The sequence below is a fragment of the Acipenser ruthenus genome, chromosome 35, assembly GCF_902713425.1.
Source record: "Acipenser ruthenus chromosome 35, fAciRut3.2 maternal haplotype, whole genome shotgun sequence".
NCBI lineage: Eukaryota > Metazoa > Chordata > Actinopteri > Acipenseriformes > Acipenseridae > Acipenser > Acipenser ruthenus.
In genome coordinates, this window is record NC_081223.1 from 690822 (window position 1) to 708383 (window position 17562).

Here is a 17562-nt window from a genome sequence, read left to right on the forward strand (position 1 = left end):
GAATTCAGAGTTTACGCAGATACCTATATAAACAACATGCATAAATATATAACTAACACCCTAACCCAAAAAACACCTCCTCATGTTGTAGAAAGTGAATGATTAGTAAACGGATTTAAACTCGTGTTTGATATTGTGGGTGGCTCTGAAAAGAGCCTTTGTGTTCAAATGCAGCCGATGAATATCCTTAACCTCCGAATCCGTACAGAGTGCGACCCTGGCGCTTCAGAGCGTACACCACATCCATAGCGGTGACGGTCTTTCTCTTGGCGTGCTCAGTGTAGGTGACGGCATCCCGGATCACATTCTCCAGGAAAACCTTCAACACCCCGCGGGTCTCTTCATAGATCAGCCCGGAGATTCGCTTCACTCCTCCGCGGCGAGCCAGGCGGCGGATAGCGGGCTTGGTGATGCCCTGGATGTTATCACGGAGCACTTTGCGATGCCGCTTGGCGCCTCCTTTCCCGAGTCCTTTACCACCTTTGCCTCTTCCAGACATATTGCAGATCCGTATTATGAAAATAACACAATACTTGAAACGAGGGCTGAGGTTCTATTACATACCCGCAGACCGGACCTGATTGAAAAAGAAGACAGCAAAGAAGAGCGCGCACACATTAGACCCGCCCACCACTGAGCCGTGTCTGTGAGCGCGTGTTAACCACCAAACTGCTGACTCGCATTCCCTGCATAGTGTTGCTGATTAAAGAACATTTCAATAAATGCATTTACATTCGCGTTGTTAACCTGATTCCAAATAAGCTGTTTCACATTGTTTTCTTAGATAATGGTTATGCATTTCCCTGCGTATTGCAGTTGTACTTCTGCATTTCTGCAGAGGCAAACACATGTTTACACACACACACACACACACACACACACACACACACACACACACACACACACTCATGGGTTTCTTTTACACCCGTGTTGTTGGAGTCGATACGCTGTAAGTATTATTATTATTATTATTATTATTATTATTATTATTATTATTATTATTATTATTTATTTATTTCTTAGCAGACGCCCTTATCCAGGGCGACTTACAGTCATAAACAAAATACAGTCAATCTAATAAGCACATGTACTGCCCTAAGTCACGAGTAAATCCTTTACCAGCTTTGGAAAAACGAAACTGTGCGTTCACATCTGTCCATGCAGAATGTTTATGTTGTTCTATGTTGTTCAAGTAAATAAATGCTGTTGTATACAAGAGTATACAAACAACACGAAACTACAATCACGTGACACACTTGCAGAAATTCAATGATAAGCAATGTGATGACGTGCAGTTGCGTATCATGACCACAAGGTGTCAGTAATAGATTTTATAGTAACCCCGCGAACACAATGATGTTTCAGAACGTTATGAGAATGTTATTCGAAAGTCAGGATAACATTAAGTCATGTTTGGGCCATCTGCGGTCCACATAATTCATGTTTTTATTTTAAGTGTGGGAGCCCTCACTCCCTAAGTTTTATTTTATTCTATTATGTATTGATGTATTCATGTATTTGTTTTATCTCATCTTATGTTAACCCCCTATGTACTGTACCACATTTTGCATGCATTATTGTGTGTATTTTGTTTGTTATCATTAAAACCTAATAAAAATGTGATAAAAAATAAATAACTATCTCTTTTTTTTACAGACGAAGAAGGCAGTGTCTCAATTAAATATGTTAATATGCAACACGAAGAAGGCATTGTGATCCACAATAAACCAGCTTCATTGAAATATAGTCCATTTGGGTTACACTTGGACAAACATGTGCCTGGAAGTCACCCTGCCATGACGATTCCTAAAATCAGAGGTTTTATAGAAATGGAAGCTGAATCTACCAAGGTAGAATTCCGTGAGATTCAATTAGAAGCCAAGGGCAGCAGTGCAGCAGCACGTGCTGAAGTCAGTGCTTTGGGAGCTTCTGCAATGGTCCGAGGCGAGCTGGCAAGTGCCTCTGCATCAATAGGCCCTGTAGGTGTGAAGGTTGGGCTGGGAGTTGACACAGGGGCTTCTATAGGAGTGGAGGGAATTGAGGCAAAGGTCTTGGGAACTGGGTTCTCGATTGGTCCAAAAACGAGCATAAGTGTGCTTGGAAGTGAAGCGTCTTGCTCAGTCATGTAACCAGTAGAAATGAAAAGCACCCTCATTATGATAGTGAACCTTTAGACAGGTGTCCTCCTTGCACTGACTGGGGTTAGTCAGTGTGTGATTGTTTGTTGCCAGAATGGATTATTAGTTTAGTTTAGTTATCTACAAGCTTCTGTTTGTTTTTCAATATATCTTTATGTTGGAGTGAAACATTGACAATGGCAGTGCTGAATAAATAAGCACTTCATACAAATTGTTATTTGACTCAATTTAAGCCTGGCTTCTATTATCTTGCTGTATACATTTTAAAGTATTTAACTACAAAATATAGAAAAAAGCATATACTGAATATATTTTATACTATTAACACTGATATTTTTTTTTTCTGAGTTTGTATGGTGTAGCACTTTTTTCTATATCATAGCAAACTGTATTACAAGTATATACTGTATACAGTATATATTGTATTTGAGTTTGTTTTTAATTGTATAGTCTATTTTACTGTATATTTATGATGCAGGTATTCCCTCCCAGGGTAATTTATCCTGGAGTGTGGTCGCTTTAATACTGAAGTTCCTGACAGGTGGATTCTGTCCATTACCATTCCCAACAGAATACCCTGGACAGCCATGTTGAGGCCTTTTCCACACAAGTAATGTTTTGGTGCCCTCTGGTGAGCTTTCCTTGTACTTGTAAATGCGTGTATAGGATTACTATCAGCAAAAAACAAAACAAAACAACAACCTTAAATAATATTAGAAAACGAAAGATAGAATAAAGTGATAATCTTGCCCCATTACAGAAGACACCCCCTTTCCTTTTAGTAATTAAACAAATTAAAAAAAAAATAATGAAAGAATATAAACAAACAAACAAGGTTTATTCATCCTGTTGATTTTCAATTTCTTCTAGCTGGGCTCCTTATTGCACTCATTCTGTGATCTTTTTACAGTATCTGTAAATACCTCTGGTTTGTGCTAAAGCTGAAAAAAAATCCATCACAGTGCTGGATTCTCTGGTTTTCAGCCAGGTGGATAAGCTACTATAGTCATATTATTACAGCCAAGGACAGGTGTCCTGGTAGGGTTAAAGCTAGCCTGCACACACAAGTAAAGTAGAGTTGATGAAATCGTACTTAATAATAACAAGAGCAAAGTCTTCTGTTGAGATTAGTTTGGAATCCAAAGCGTATAAAGGTTCACTTCATTACTGCACTGAGTGTGGAATTGCTTTGTCCCAATCAGATCTCATTATATTGATGAGTTTCTCGAAAGCACTTCATTATTGCACTGTATGCTCTGTTCTCTGCTAATTTTCCACAGTTAAATCCTGAATCCCTGCTTCCCTTCATGTGTCAAATAATTGCTGTGTCTTGTTCTTTTCTGTGCCTCCTACAAATATTCAGCAATTGAATTCTCTTCCAAAGTAATAATAGAAATGCAGTTTATTGATTAGAAGCCTATTTTATTATTATTATTATTATTATTATTATTATTATTATTATTATTATTATTATTATTATTATTATTATTATTATTGAATGATGTATACGTTGAATAATAATAATTTAAACTAATGTTATTTGTGTGTCATATTTATCGGTATTACTTTGAATGTATTGTTTGTGGTGTGTGTGCTCTCTAGGCAGCAAGGTGTTTGCAATGCTGTAAACAAACAGTGTACTATTTTTCACCGTGTTTATTGTCTGCTTATACTCGCCCACCGCGGCTTCGGCCCTGCGACCCCCCGGTACACGCTACGCGCTGACCAGGTGTGTGTGTTGACCACGCGTTTAGGGTCGGCACATTGCGTAGCGGCCTCCCTGGTGCTGCGATACTGCGGCGCACGCATAACCCGTGATGTTATTATCTCGGGGCACAGGTGCTTAATATAAGCGACACACGGTGCCCAGCGCCTCAGTGGTAGTGCACAACAACGCTGCACGATACACGGTGCACTTAGTGCCCTCAGTACTCGGAGTGTGCAGTGCTCGGATCACACAGAACACGTGTGCACGCGTGCTGATACCTCTACCACTCTAGTGTGATTACACACGGTACTCAGTTCACGTAGATATGGTGCCTGGGACGCATAGTGCAAGCAGTGCAAACAGGGTACTCGGCACAAGGTGCACAAGGTTAATACCCTTGCTGCAACAATAGTGGTTGTATACACTATGCTAACACTTGCCAGTGTTCGTCGCAGTGCAAGCAGTGCCTCAGTGCTAATGCACAAGGCCAGGACTATGTCAGGGTCTCATCCCTGTATGGACATTATGGATCTCAAGGCCAAGATGATCCAGGTCCTGTCCAGGTCCCGCAGCCCCAATCGCCATACCCCCCCCTCTCCCAACGGAGTGCAGGAGGGGTGGGCATGGTCGTCTCAGCTGGTACAGGAGGACACGCTGTCTATAGCGGCCTCGGGTGACGGGGCTTCTTTCTCCTCGGAGATGCAAGTGGGTGAGACCCTTGCCGAGGAAGAGCCTGGTTCTGAGAGTGTCTCAGAAGCCAGTACCACCCCGCTGTCCAGCTCCATTTCGGCACTTGTGGGACATGCTGCAGCTTTCCTGCAGCTCCCTTGGACGCCAGCATCAGAACCATGCTGGTCCATTTTCCGGAAGCAGGCGCTGGTTCCCCGCCCCCAGAGGTTCCCAGCCTTCACAGATTTTTTGGAGGAGGTACGCTCCTCCTGGGACCACCCGGCCTCGGGACTCAGTGTGCTGAAGCAGGCTGCATCGCTCGCCTCCTGGTAGACTCCACCATTGCAGCCCTGGTTAAGGCCCCACCGGTGGGTGGTCTTATTAAAGACCCGGCGTGCCCGAACCCCCAATGCAGGGTAATGGAGACACATTTGAAGCGAGCCTACGCAGCAGAAGCGCAGGCAACTCGCTTGGCTAATACAGCTAGTGTGCTGACCACGTATTTAGATGGTGTATTGCATGAAGCCCCACTCCCCGGGCCTGTGGCCACGGAGCTGCGCCTCCTGTCCAGCACACTGCTGCAAGTCTCCAGTCTCCAAGGGCAAGCCCTTGGCCGGAGCCTGGCTAGCTTAGTGGTGGCTCGTAGACAGCTATGGCTGTCTCAAGCCAGGGTCCCTGATGCGGATAAGGCCGCGCTGCTTGACGCGCCCATATCCCCAGGTCATACGTCAGTGGAGGAGATTTTGCAAAGATCCCACCAGGAACACGAGGCATCCAGTCAGGTGGCCGCATTGCTCCCTCCCTGTGCCTCTGCATGGGGTAGGTTGAGCCGCTGACGAGCTCCACAGACTCGGACTGTCACACGAACAGTCCCAGTCTCCACAGCTCCACTGGGTGACCTAAGGCATCGCCCTCAGGGCACACCAGCAGGTAACCGAGCCCGACCGGCAGGCAGAGGGAACGCAGGTCGTGGTCAGTCCACAAACCAGCGTCATAGAAGATTTAGGCCAGCGCCCTAAATACTCACTCAAAATTGCCAAGCCGCGTGGGGCAAATTCTATTTCCTCTCGGCCACGAAGGTCCTTGTCCTTCCGAAACCCAAGGTGGCGTAGTCAACACAATCTCTTGGTATCATACAGGTTACAGTGGACACCCTACCCGTGACACATACATGTAAACTACACCACGGTGAGCAGCTCCTTCCTCCAGACACAGACCACACTGGAGTGTTTAGATTACTGGGTGTGAGGAGCCTTGTGTTAACAATGGAAGAACTGGACTGACTTGGGAGCTCACTGCTGCCTATTTCAATTGTTTTATTACTGTGTTACAGTATGGGGCAGCAGTAGTGCTCTGGCTCCCTCTTGTGGTCAGTGTGAGTGATGGCAGTGTGTGCAGCTTGGCAGGGCACTGATGCCTGTTTCCGGAGAGGGATTCAATCAAACACTAAGTTCACAGTTTAATAGAAGGGTGGATTAGTTCTATTTGTATATGTGTTCTAAGCGATGCACTTCTGTTTCAATAAGTGTCACAGACAGTTCTATGAGATCTGAGCTGTGAACACAGGTGGGACTTGATAGGGTTGGGTGACTCACAGTACAGTTAGATTATCCTTCCTGTAGTTTTATGTTTAGCCTCTCAGTGCTTTCCTGCTCTCTAGGAGGGGCATTAGAAATCTGCCTGTTCAGAATGAACTGGCCCATAAGTGTTGAGACATGTGTGCCAGGGAGCTGCTGCACACATAAGGAATGAAGGAGACCAGGTGGGTAACAAGGATGACACAGGAGGCAAGACAATGAAGAATAAACTGCCTTCAATAACGCTGATGTGCTGATCCTGAATAAAAAATAAAAATTCATTCAGGGACTTCTGAGTTCCTCATTTAAAAATGTGTCTGAAATTGAGATAACATCATTTTTATTATTATAAGTTATAATCCAAGTTAGAAAAAGTAGACTAAAGAACCCAATCTTCCATCTATTTGAGGTGCACACCATGTTAATATATGGGGCATTCCATACCAAGTCAACCACTGCAGATTTTACTAGAAAAAATCACCTGGGTTTTTCTGACATGCTGAGTGCAGAAACTATGGTTGTTATTTTTTTTTTAATTTCTCCTTCGACCTATGACCTTGCAAGGGTCAACAAAAAATGAGAAATTATGTTGTAATCAAACTGCCATGTTTCTTCAATTGTGCATTGTCCGGAGTTAGACCTAGAGAAACAAGTGACAGGGTTTGCTTCCAGTGGCACTAGCTTGGAGCTGAGGGGTTATCAACTTGCTTATGGGACTTTGAGTTTTTTGTTATCATGACATATTTGATTGAATACTGCTCAGTTCTCCCGAGTAATCCAGGCTGATTCAAATTCAGGATGCTCTCTAATTAAGTATGACCCCATTTTTGGGGGGTTTTGCCTGTGGGCTTCTCGGCCTGGATTGTAAGTCAAGGCGTTTCTTCACCTCTTTAAATGTTGGTGATGCCCATCGCCTGGGCTTAACTACTGTTCTCAGCTGTTGGCAGGACTTGGAGACGATGTTGTAGTTTCTGGAAAAATTAGCAATAAACAAATTTCATTTTGGCATTTTCTTTTACAAAGCATTTCAGCTATTGAATGACACCTCTCAATGCATCTGACATTTTTCTATTGCTTAATCCTGTCCAATACAATGTGGAATATTTGAAGTAGTGTCTGATACATCCAGCAAAACTTTCAAGATTCCAAGTCAGGTCTACATCAACAATTATACAATTCGTAAGACAATTTGTTAATTCGTAATATTTTACCTCATTGTTTGACTTTTATCTTTCAAAATTTGAGTTAAGAAAAAGTTAACAAAAACAAAGACCATTTCAATGTGTTAAAATATTTGTCCTTAATTGCAACCGTATAGTAAAACCACTTACATTTCTTATTGACTTTCTTCTTCTCTCCTCAAGATGCCATCTGTTCCAAATGTTGGATTTGTTGCTTTTTCTTTTTAAGAAACACCAGTAAGTTTTCATGGCAGCTAGAAAATAGAAAAGCATATTTAAATATGCATGTACCATTTTACTGTACATATATAGGCTGATATACTGATAATACATTGAATCTCAATGTCTTTGAAATCACGTAATTCCACAACAATGTCTATTTATCAAACTGAAAAATAATGTAATTTTTTATGTTTTAACAAACTCAAACACACACACACACATGGGAAAAGGGCAGGATGGATTGAGTTCATATCATTTACTTATATTAAAAGTTTCATGTTAAATGTTAAAATAAAATGTAAAATGTTTTTCTAGTTGGAGCAAGTGTGAGAATATTATTCGAAATATGTGGGGAAACAGCGCCCCCTTTCAAGCTGTAGGTAGAAAAGCTTACAGCACCTGGTATTCCCAGGCGGTCTCCCATCCAAGTACTAACCAGGCCCGACCTTGCTTAGCTTCCGAGATCAGACGAGATCGGGCGTTCTCAAGGTGGTATGGCCGTAAGCGGAAAGCTGTGGTGGTTTAGTATGTTTCATAGTAACTAATACCGGAATACTGCTACACGAGAAAAAAAGCATTGCTTAAAATGAATGAATGAATGAATGAATGAATGAATACATAAATATCGACATAAATGTATTTATTCCCATACGTATTTATTTATTCATTCCAATATTTACAGATTACTTTATTTATTTCGATAATTGCGGGTGGTCGGACAAACTTCATGCAAGATTCTCGTCTGTATTGTTCTTTCAGTAGCCTAAATACCAAATTTAAACGACACCAAAACTGACCACGGGGTAAGAACAAATAAAAAATAAGAAACGCATATACACGGCCATAAAACCACACACACACACACACCCTGAAAAGCAAACTTTATACGGAAGGGAAAATAAACACGTAAAGAAACAGAAATAAGCTCAAATTCAGATAAATCTAAATCATTCCTTGTGTCCTGACCCTGCCTTCTGACGACCCCCCACAAATCCACACACCGTTATTAGAACAGCCCATCTCAGTTGTATTGTGTAATGAATGGTAAAGGGCTAGATGTGTCATTGGACTCCGCTGACGAGGGGCAGCAGTAGGTTTAGTGGTCATTTGTTTATGCTCGACAGATGATTCGTCCAGGAGGGACACAGACCTGCACTTGCTCAAGGCAGACATATTTTAAACTCAAGTCTCATTCTGTATCACCAACACTGCATTGCCATGAAAAACTTGACTAAACCATCTTTGGAAACACTAGTATTAAAATATTGTATATGTACGAATCTTGCAAAATTAAAAATATATATATATTAAATATTAAATATCGGTAGTTCGATACAGCCTCTTCTCTTCTATACAATATTTTATATAATTCTATGCATTTCAGTGGGTAGTTCTAACCGCAAAGTCAGACACACCTAAATTTTTCCCGGTCTTTCCCCACCAGCTTTCTGTCACATAATCTGGCCAATCAAATGTTCCATTAAACATTTTAGACTCGCAAGTAACCAATCAGAAGCAAAGCATTCGTTCTGCCCCCAGAACAAGCTTGGTTTCCAAAAACTCAACTGAACCGGACGCATCATTTTAAAGAGCAAGTATTGCGGCGGGTTTGAGTTTTGAAGATTAGTAGCGGGTGAGTTGTTAACCATTTCATAAAATCCTGGATTTATATTGGTCAGTGATATAAGAACAAGCAATTAAAGTAATTGTGTGCTTTCGTAATATTACTAACCTGCAACTAAGCAAATGTACCAGTCTGGTGATTCAATGAATTGTAGCGCTTACTCGGTGGGAACCTTTGTTACAGGGAGATGGGGTCTGGTAGGAAGATGTTGGAGAGCGGGATTCTGGGAAGAGCTGAGTTCGTGGTACCGGATGTGTGATTTTCAATAAAGTGTGTTCATTTAGAAGTAATACACAGTGTGAGTCTAATCGTTTGTGGAAACTCCCCAATCTATAACACTGCTTGTACGAGAGCAGCCTGTTTCCTGTTTGTGTGTGAATACATCATGTAGTCAAATGTTTCCGCATTTTTTGAAACATTATCACGTTAATATAAACTACACGTTGACAATGTAATCCATGTTTAAAAATATATATATATCTATATATATGTATGTGTGTATGTCAATGTTTAACACGATTTCTGCTTCAGTGTTAAACCGAAAACTCGCCGAATTTGCAGGAGTGTTTTTGAATAGACGCACGAGCAATCAGTAATTTAAATTAAACATCTTCATGTTTTGTGGCGATTTAAAAGTGAAATCCACCTTAAGAGTCAGATAAGAATAATTCCGGTATTTTTAAGTCCACCTTAAATTCTGGTGTCTGAAAGTGAAATACAAATCCACTGCACTCGGGCGAGCGCTTTGACTGGGTGTGCCTGTCAGGAGCCCCCACTTAAACCTCTTTGACAGGACTTATAATCTTTCTTTTTTTTATTTTTGGCAGCTACCGAGCAGAACCCCATTTGATCCTGTGGACAGTTTAAAGATGGCATCAGTCCCGATTAAAGAGGAGCTCCCTAAACTTGAACTGGTCCCCATTAGACTGGAGTTCTCTGGACTGTCTTCCCTCCCCATTAAACAGAAGCTCTGTGAGATGCCATCTGACAGCATCAAGTCGGAGGTGTCTGGGATTAAAGCTGAGCGCAATGAATTGGAGATCTCCCAGACAGAAGAACCCCTTCCTGTGAATGAAGAGGTGCTGGGAATGGTGTGTATTACTAAACTGGAACCCCTCCAGAGACATATATAGAACTATGTGTACTCTCTCGTGTTCTTATCATCACCCAAGATGATGGACCGAAATCTCACTTGAACTCCGCTGATTGTAGCTCTAGATCTATCTATAGATATATATCTGTAGTTTTGACCGTAAAATAACAGAGTTAAGTGATCTTTAACAAAGAACCCATGAACGTGACCACAACCAGAATGGTGAAAATGTAGTCACAGCAGTTATAAGATTTTCTTTTTTAAAGAATTATTTATGGGTTGGTTATGTATGTCAGACTGACTATAAGATATATCTGTCAGAAGTTCTCTACCAATAAATCTCTAGGCAAACGTATTCGACTGCATTGCTGTGTATACAAACTGTATAGGTATTTTGATCTAAGTGCTTTCAATGTATTTCACGCTAGTAATGTGAAACCATTTTTCTTTTCATTTGTGATCAGCAGAGATGCCCTGACATGTCTCAAAACACAGGGGGGTTGAGCCCTCTTTCAAAATGCTGACTTTGCCCGAGGGGGGCTGAGGTCTCACATACTCGATGCTGGTGGGCAGTTGCTATTCGTTCATCACATGAATTTTTTTTTTTATAATTCACCATAATCCTAACAATCCTAACCGAAACTTCAAAGCACAGGCAACCTCCAAAACCCTTATTTTATTTTATCCCCACGGGATGAATGAAGTGCATCCAGTACTTTCCCAGGCTTCTTGTAGAGTGTAGGTGTAGCGGTTGATCAAACACAACAGGGTGATGATGTGCACATTGCAGAAGTGTCACTGGTGCTTACATTAAAACATTTACAACTCATTCGGTTGGTGGGGTTCATAGATGTTCTTTGCATTCTTCACAAAATGTAAAAAATACAAATTCTCTGCTAAAATGCAAATTGCGCATTTTTCCACAGTATTCTGTTATAAACAGATTTCTAGGATCCCTGGGGATTAACACCTACTTTGAGCAATCGATCAAATCAATCCATTTTTAAATAAGTTGATCTACACAAAGTCTGACATGATTAAAGCATCATTTAGTAATTTAACAATGACTTCTTTTATTCTATCGACCCTCATTTTTGTACACTGCAGTTTGTTTGTTTTGAACTTCGGCTCCCTGCTGCAGATGGGTTGAACCCTATTTCAAAACACAAAAAAATGTTTTTTTTAGGACTGTACCATTAACGTCCATTACAAATATAATAGGGTGTTACATACTGTTCTGTGTAAAATGCAGTGTCTGTTGTGGCATTGCAGTTTACACTGAGAAACATCTGCTTCAGAACCGGTACTGTGCCGCCACTAAACCACCTCGAGAGACGGGTCAGTGACAGAATAAAGTGTCTGCATTTTACCAGCATTTCCCATTGACACTGAAAGTGATTCCGCATCAGTGCCGCCACAGACACGGTGATTTGCTTCAGTGTAGACATGCCTCAGCATCAGTGCTAATCAGGGTCTGTGATGTGAAACCAGCCCTTAATCTTTTTTTCTTTTTTTTCTGACAGCTACCAAGCAGAACCACGTTTGATGCCTTGGACAATGTGAAGATGGAATCTGTCCCGATTAAAGAGGAGCTCCTTAAACTTGAACTGGTCCCTATTAGACTGGAGTTCACTGGACTGGCTTCCCTCCCCATTAAACAGGAGCTCTGTGAGACGCCCTGTGACAGCATCAAGCCAGTGGTGTCTGGAATTAAAGCTGAGCACAACGAACTGGAGATCTCCCAGACAGAAGAACCAGTTCCTATGAAAGAAGAGGTGCTGGAAATGGTGCATATTAAACTGGAGCCCCTGAAAGAGGAGGTACTCTTGAAACCAGGGAAGGAAGAATCCGAAGACTTGAAAGCAGCCCCCACTGAGCTGGGTCCGGTACACCTGCGGGAGTGTAGCGTGGTGCTGGAGAGAATCTATGTGAGAAAGCAAGGCTCTGGAGAGGAAGGCTCTCCCAACAGCACGCAAGGAGGTGGACAGGAAGACAGGAGCTCACATTCAGAGTGCAGTCCAACAGGTGAGTGACTGACTAGCTGTGACATTGTCATTCTACATTGAGTGATGGCCACAGTGTGACTGAGGGGCTGAGAACAGATAGCAGGGCTCAACATTAGCATCCAGGTTCATTTTGCATACTTGTCTACACTGAAGCAAATCACTGTGTCTGTGGCGGCACTGATGCGGAATCACTTTCAGTGTCAATGGGACATGCTGGTAAATGCAGCGACACTCTCAAGGTGGTTCAGTGGCGGCACAGTGCCGGTGTGAAGCAGATTTTTCTCACTGTGAACAGACACCACATTTTATATAGGACAGTATGTAACACCCTATAATGTATGTAATAGATGTTACTGGTACAGTCCTAAAACTCCCCTTATTTTTTCGTGTTCTGAAATCTGGTCCTGCTCACATCTGCAGCTGATGACAGGGGGCTGAAGTTCGAAACCAACTGTCTGACCAGCGTAGGCTACTATATTGTATATTTTATGTCACAGGTTGGGTAATAAATAGCTTAAATATTTAATTTCACCTCAGAATATAAATGATAAAAACACAAATACTGTTAAAAATACCATATGTTAACAGCATTTCTGCTGTATATTATAAAACAAAGTTTAATTTATTAGAATAAGTTAGAGAGTTCTGGCTAAAATGGTTTATTCTTTAATTAAAATACTGTAGCCTACTGTTTTGTGTATCATTACATGGCACAAAAAGTTTGAAACAAACTGTCAGTTTAACTTGTCTAAGCAACATACTGAAATGTGAGTTACCGGTAGACTTTATGTTTTGTGCTCTTGCAGATTTAAAGAATAGAATGTTTTTGTTTTTAAAAAAACGAATCCCTATTTAATGTGTGCAACATACAGTATATTCTTTTGAAGTGTGACACACCGGCAGCATGTTTTAACACTGCATGATCTGCCTTCTATGTAAATGGAGGTATGCTGCCAAATTGCAGCTGAGCCTGTAATATCGCTGTGTGAATGCTGTAGTGAAGGGTCCTTTTTGTAGGTTTACTTTTTTGCTTGAGTTTTTAAAAAATATATATATATTTTTTACTAATTAATAAAAGCATGTCATGATCAGGACCCATCCTTCAACAAAAGGACCGTTATGGCGTTATGGCAGAACAAGTACACACATGAGGAAATACATCCACTTTGTCAGTCTGTGCATACAGTAAATTGGTCAGCAGAAATCAATATATTTTGGAGGTGATTATTGTGAAGAGTCTGAATCGGGATTCATTTCAAGACGTCATATACACAATTTGGGGGTGGGGCCCTCCTAGGCGGTCCCCTTGCTTGCCTTGCCCTAAGGCCGGCTCTGAGAGACAGTGCTAATCTCTGTAGCCGGACATGTACAAAAGTATTTAACAGCAGTTAAATGGACATTAACACATTCCGTGAAACTTCTATTGAACGGCCAGGCATTTATTTACAAAACTCACGAGCAGACCAGCGCCTATTGGAGACCGCCGATTATGAGACCTGGCGATTATATAGACGAGGAAACTTTGGAAAATGAACAAGCAGAGATACAAATTTGTATTGTTAATATACTGTAATATTGTAAGGGTTTAATAAGATTAGCCAACCAGGCATGGGTTATATAAATGCGAACAGGCCACTTGAATCAAGCATGGAGGGTTTATTACAGTGAAAAGGGATACAAAACAACCGTGCCAAACTCAATCTTTCTCTTCTTAACTGAACTCTCCTGAACTGACGGTACAGTAAAAACAAGCTCTAGTTATACAAATAAGTAAATTAAAGATATAAACTACTAGCACTTTTGTTTATAAATATAGATCAATGTTATCTATTAATAAAGATAAGTAATGAAATAATAATAGGCCTAATACTGGTAATAATAAGTTAAATCCATCCCAGATATAGAATGCAGGTAGGTTAGGCTTACAGCGCAATGATAATAATAGTTTTTTTTTTTTTCTTATGGCTCCTGGTGGTGATGTCTCCGTTCAGTATATCCAAGTAACCATTTCCATAACCGCTTAATCCTTTATAGGGTCACGGGGAGTAACCATTATGTATTGTGATAACAGCATCTTCCACATATTATTTCAATTTCCATTTAAATCATGATCTTATGTACACTTTGTATTACTAAACTTTGTACTTCTGCCCTCATATAATGCGTCTTTATTTTACGCATTGCAATTGAAGGTAACCTGGCTTCAAAACGATACAATTAAATACTGGTCTTTTTTTATTCTTAATAAAATTACCCTTTTTATTTGTTATAATGCAATAAATTCAACACAAAGCAACGCGATATACTGTTCAAAGCAAGAATTATTAAACTTAAACCAGAATGTATATGTTTGATGCCCTCAACACACACACTTCAAGTGGTGCTCCGCAGCCCTTGTGTGTTCACAAAGTCTCATCTCAATTATCCCAGACCACTCGTGAACCCACAATGCTATTCATGAGCTCCTTGACTAACGACAGTGTTTGGGAAACACATCAGATTTGACACGTTGCTGTTATGATGGTCGAGTTACTTTTGGGAAACGGCACCCTGGATAACTTTCGAGTTAGACCTAATGCCGTTTAAACAATACATTTCTAGCATATTTTTCCAACTATCAACATTAATAAGCACAGTCAGCATTGATTATTTGAACATTTTCAACAGTAGTCTTTTCGAAACGAGTAAACACAAGTCTGTTTGCGGATCCTGGAGTAGTCTGTGGACTGTGTGCTATCAGTGGCTTTGGTCGTGGCAATAATAATGGGTTTTTGTTTCAGAAATGAAAGCTGAAACACACTGAGAGTGGTCCAAGTTTATTGTCTGGTATATTGCAACCAGTAAGTTCCAGTGTGTTTTGCATTGAAGGGATGAATTCGCAACTCCTTAAAGGGAATGTCCGATCCCCCCCCCCCGCATTAGGAATTTTTCCACAGCAATGGATATTGAATGAAGTCGTTACCCAGCCTCCATGTTCGTCTTTCTTTAGGGATTTGACATCTCCAATCTTTGAATGAAGTCGTTACCCAGCCTCCATGTTCGTCTTTCTTTAGGGATTAGACATCTCCAATCTTTGAATGAAGTCATTACCCAGCCTCCATGTTCCTCTTTCTTTAGGGATTTGACATCTCCAATCTTTGGCAAAGCAGCAGGTGTTATGCGTTTTTGTTCATCAGTGTTTTGTTCTGGAGGTACTGCCTGTATCAATTGCGGGTTCTCGCTTCCCCTCTATTAACATCACTGTGGAGTTCTCCTCGTTTGTTAATCACTGCTTCCACTAGATCTTAGTTCATAGCAAAGCAGTAATCAGCTTGTTGATATCTCATTGAGGCCAAGGGTGTATTTCGGTGACTGCTACCAGGCTCACTAATGCACACAGAACAGCAGCTTCTGAAATGAAAAATCAAGTGAAGGATTTATTCTTTGTTAATATTTGAAAACCCTAAATGTATATTGCATGCCTTTTGCCCCAACCTCCCCATTGAAATATAGGTCTAAGTCTTTAATTTAGAATGTATTCTAGACAATATCAGCCTTTAAACAATTTGCACTAATCCACATGAAACCATTTATATGTCGGCTGTTTCCTTGTTTTTACAAACCATCATATTCCCCTCGCCACATGTGTCTATAATTTCACGTGGTCCCGTCCAATTTGCTGCCCAAGGCCCCTTTTGTAAAAAGTTTTCAATCATTAGCTTTTCCATAATCTCAGTCTACAAGCCATTAATTAGTTAATGGTTAAAGCAAAACTTGTTTTCTTATTACAGTGTCAATGTGTCTTACTTTTAAAATGTTCAGATTACTTTTAATTTTTGTAATATGAATTGCATTTATTCTCATGGATCTTTCTCAATGGAACTGGTAGATAAACATCGTAATGGACCTGCTCCTAAAGACCATCCACAGTAATTTATCAAATATGGCTAATTGGGGTAAAACTTCAATGTAATTTAATGAACATGTCCATAACTACCAGATTGAGTTAACAGCCAAGGTCTTTCAGTGTTTATCAAAAGTAAGAAATAAACAATTTAAATGATTCTTACAACAAAATGCTTTATGTGTTAATTAATTCTATGCAAAATCAATCACCAAATTCATGTTATTTTCTTCCTAATCACTTCTAAGTATTCAAAGTATATTATTTCAAAAGTGGGCATTCAAATGAGTGTGTGTGTGTGTGTGTGTGTTTGTGTGGTGAGAGCCTGTTGTCCCAGAATGCAGCTGGACATCTCTTTCTCTCCATTCTCACACAGTCCGTACAACACAGCTTGAGATCCCAAACACAGTTCAATTTATTGTAGGTTTGTTTGTCGAAACCATATTGTACCCAATTATGTAGGTAAAAATCGATGAAACAGTTAAGAGATTTGATTAACATTCCCAGTCCTCTAATTCACTCTCCCTCTAGAAGCTATAGTGTGTGCAATATGAAACTTAATGTTATGTTCTTCTTTAAAAGAGACGGCCATCTCTTACAGCGACCTTGTTGAATAGTCAGAGTTTTCTGGTACTTTTTTTCAAAAGCAATTCACATACATTCCTTCCTTCCCTCCTAATAACGTTTAACCTCTGGGCGGGGGGGTGGGAAAGTTAGAGTCCAGCCGACCCCGACCCTGACACCTGTCAAATACCAGACGGACATGGCTGCCTTTTCTAACCTGGACACCCTGCCGTCTGCTGCCCGCTGTCTCTAACTTTATCCTATTGTTGCCCCCTGGGCTTCTGTTAGGAGGCGCCCGTTTAACCCCCACATTTTCCCTTAAGACCGATGTCCCCATGTAGCAGCACTAACCCATCTGGCTGCGGTGCAGGGCATAGGGTCAGCAACGCCCCCTCTGGTGGTTGTGGCAACCTCCACACTCCTGGCGGTGGCAATGCCCCCTCTGGCGGTGGTGGTAGCAGTGTCCACACTGCTGCTAGTGGTGGCAACAGCCACACCTCTGCTGCTGCTGGGGCCAACGGCCACTCAGGCAGGGGTGCTGTCGGCTCCAGACGCTCCGACAGGCTCATTTTCTCTCCCTGTGGGAACCATAGCTCCGCCCCCTCTGGTTGACACGACTGCCATTCCCCCTTCCTGGGCTGGTGGTAGCTCCTCCCCCTGAGAATGCTGGGCTGAGAGCTCCGCCTCCTTCTCTGGTAACTGGGCTGGCGGTAGCTCCTCCCCCTGAGAATGCTGGGCTGAGAGCTCCGCCTCCTTCTCTGGTAACTGGGCTGGCGGTAGCTCCTCCCCTTTAGACTGCTAGGCTGAGAGCTCCTTCTTTCCTGACCAACAGGATGGCAGCTGCCTTCTTACTGGCTGCCGGACTAGAAGCCCCGCCTTCTTTTTCGCCTCTTCTCA

The 17562-nt window shown here is 41.5% G+C and overlaps 1 protein-coding gene and 1 non-coding gene across 5 annotated transcripts in view; one reads left to right on the top strand and one right to left on the bottom strand.

The window, feature by feature from the left end:
- Positions 1-17562, top strand: part of LOC131705253 (zinc finger protein ZFP2-like) — a 131119-nt gene that overhangs the window by 109346 nt on the left and 4211 nt on the right. The window contains exons 1-3 of one of the 4 annotated variants that reach the window (XM_059007620.1): positions 9004-9128; positions 9947-10210; positions 11736-12237. In XM_059007620.1, coding sequence (XP_058863603.1) covers positions 9989-10210; positions 11736-12237 — 724 coding nt within the window. In that variant the 5' untranslated portion in view covers positions 9004-9128; positions 9947-9988. Of the gene's footprint in view, positions 1-9003; positions 9129-9154; positions 9418-9946; positions 10211-11735; positions 12238-17562 lie in introns of those variants that run through there. The other 3 variants (XM_059007618.1, XM_059007619.1, XM_059007621.1) reach the window with 3 other exon arrangements.
- LOC117970034 (5S ribosomal RNA) lies at positions 7883-8001 on the bottom strand. Its single transcript, XR_004662729.1, has one exon. It is a non-coding gene; the product is annotated as a 5S ribosomal RNA (ribosomal RNA).